The 1,341-nt window shown below is 53.6% G+C and overlaps 1 protein-coding gene across 1 annotated transcript in view; it reads left to right on the plus strand.

The window, feature by feature from the left end:
- Positions 1-1,335, plus strand: part of POU6F1 (POU class 6 homeobox 1) — a 7,189-nt gene extending 5,854 nt beyond the window's left edge. Inside the window, exon 5 of the mRNA XM_021379090.1 lies at positions 41-1,335. Coding sequence (XP_021234765.1) covers positions 41-342 — 302 coding nt within the window. The 3' untranslated portion in view covers positions 343-1,335. The remainder of the gene's footprint in view (positions 1-40) is intronic.

The following is a 1,341-nucleotide window of genomic DNA, read 5'->3' on the forward strand; positions in this document are numbered from 1 at the left end:
GGGAGGGGGGGGGGTTCCCTTTTGGGGTGGGGAGGAGCAGCGGGGTCGGCCGCCGCTCATGCTGCGCGTCCGCCCGCAGAGCCCGCGGCGCCCAACAGCAGCGCCGAGGAGGACGGCATCAACCTGGAGGAGATCCGGGAGTTCGCCAAGAACTTCAAGATCCGGCGCCTGTCCCTCGGGCTGACTCAGACGCAGGTGGGGCAGGCGCTGACGGCCACCGAGGGCCCAGCGTACAGCCAGTCCGCCATCTGCAGGTGGGGCACGGAAACGGGGCGGCCCCCGGCAGCGCGGGAGCATGGAATGGGGGCATGGATGGGTTGGGAGGGTCCTGAAAAGTCGTAGAGCCATGGGATGGTGGGGTAGGGAGGGTCCTGAAAGATCATAGAACCATGGGATGGTTGGGTTGGAAGGTATCTTGAAGATCATAGAACCATGGGATTCTTGGATTGGGGGGGTCCTGAAAGGTCATAGAGCCATGGGATGGTTGGGTTAGAAGGGTCATTGAAGGTCATAGAACCATGGGATGGTTGAGTTGGAAGGTATCTTGAAGATCATAGAACCATGGGATTCTTGGGTTGGAGAGATCCTGAAAGATCATAGAACCATGGGATGGTTGGGTTGGGAGGGGCCTTGAAGATCACAGAACCATGGGATTCTTGGATTGGAGGGGTCCTGAAAGGTCATAGAGCCATGGGATGGTTGGGTTAGAAGGTTCATTGAAGATCATAGAACCATGGGATGGTTGGGTTGGAAGGTATCTTGAAGATCATAGAACCATGGCATTCTTGGGTTGGAGAGGTCCTGAAAGATCATAGAGCCATGGGATGATTGGTTTGGGAGGGTCCTGAAAGATCATAGAACCATGAGATGGTTGGGTTGGAAGGTATCTTGAAGATCATAGAACCATGGGATTCTTGGGTTGGAGAGGTCCTGAAAGGTCATAGAGCCATGGGATGGTTGGGTTAGAAGGGTCATTGAAGATCATAGAACCATGAGATGGTTGGGTTGGAAGGTATCTTGAAGATCATAGAACCATGGGATTCTTGGGTTGGGAGAGTCCTTAAAGATCACAGAACCATAGGATGGTTGATTTGGAAGAGTCCTTAAAGATCATAGAACCATAGGATGACTGGGCTGAAGGGTTCCTGAAAGATCATAGAACCATGGGATGGTTGAGTTGGAAGGGTCCTGAAAGATCACAGAACCAGAACCATGGGATGGTTGGATTGGAAGGACATGGACAGGGCTCCCCAAGGCCATGCTCACAGCCTCATGCTGCTGGAGCTCACGTAGCATCTCAGGTTTTGGGTTTGGGTTTGGGTTTGGGTTTGGGTTCGGGTG

The sequence above is a fragment of the Numida meleagris genome, chromosome 32, assembly GCF_002078875.1.
Source record: "Numida meleagris isolate 19003 breed g44 Domestic line chromosome 32, NumMel1.0, whole genome shotgun sequence".
Lineage (NCBI taxonomy): Eukaryota > Metazoa > Chordata > Aves > Galliformes > Numididae > Numida > Numida meleagris.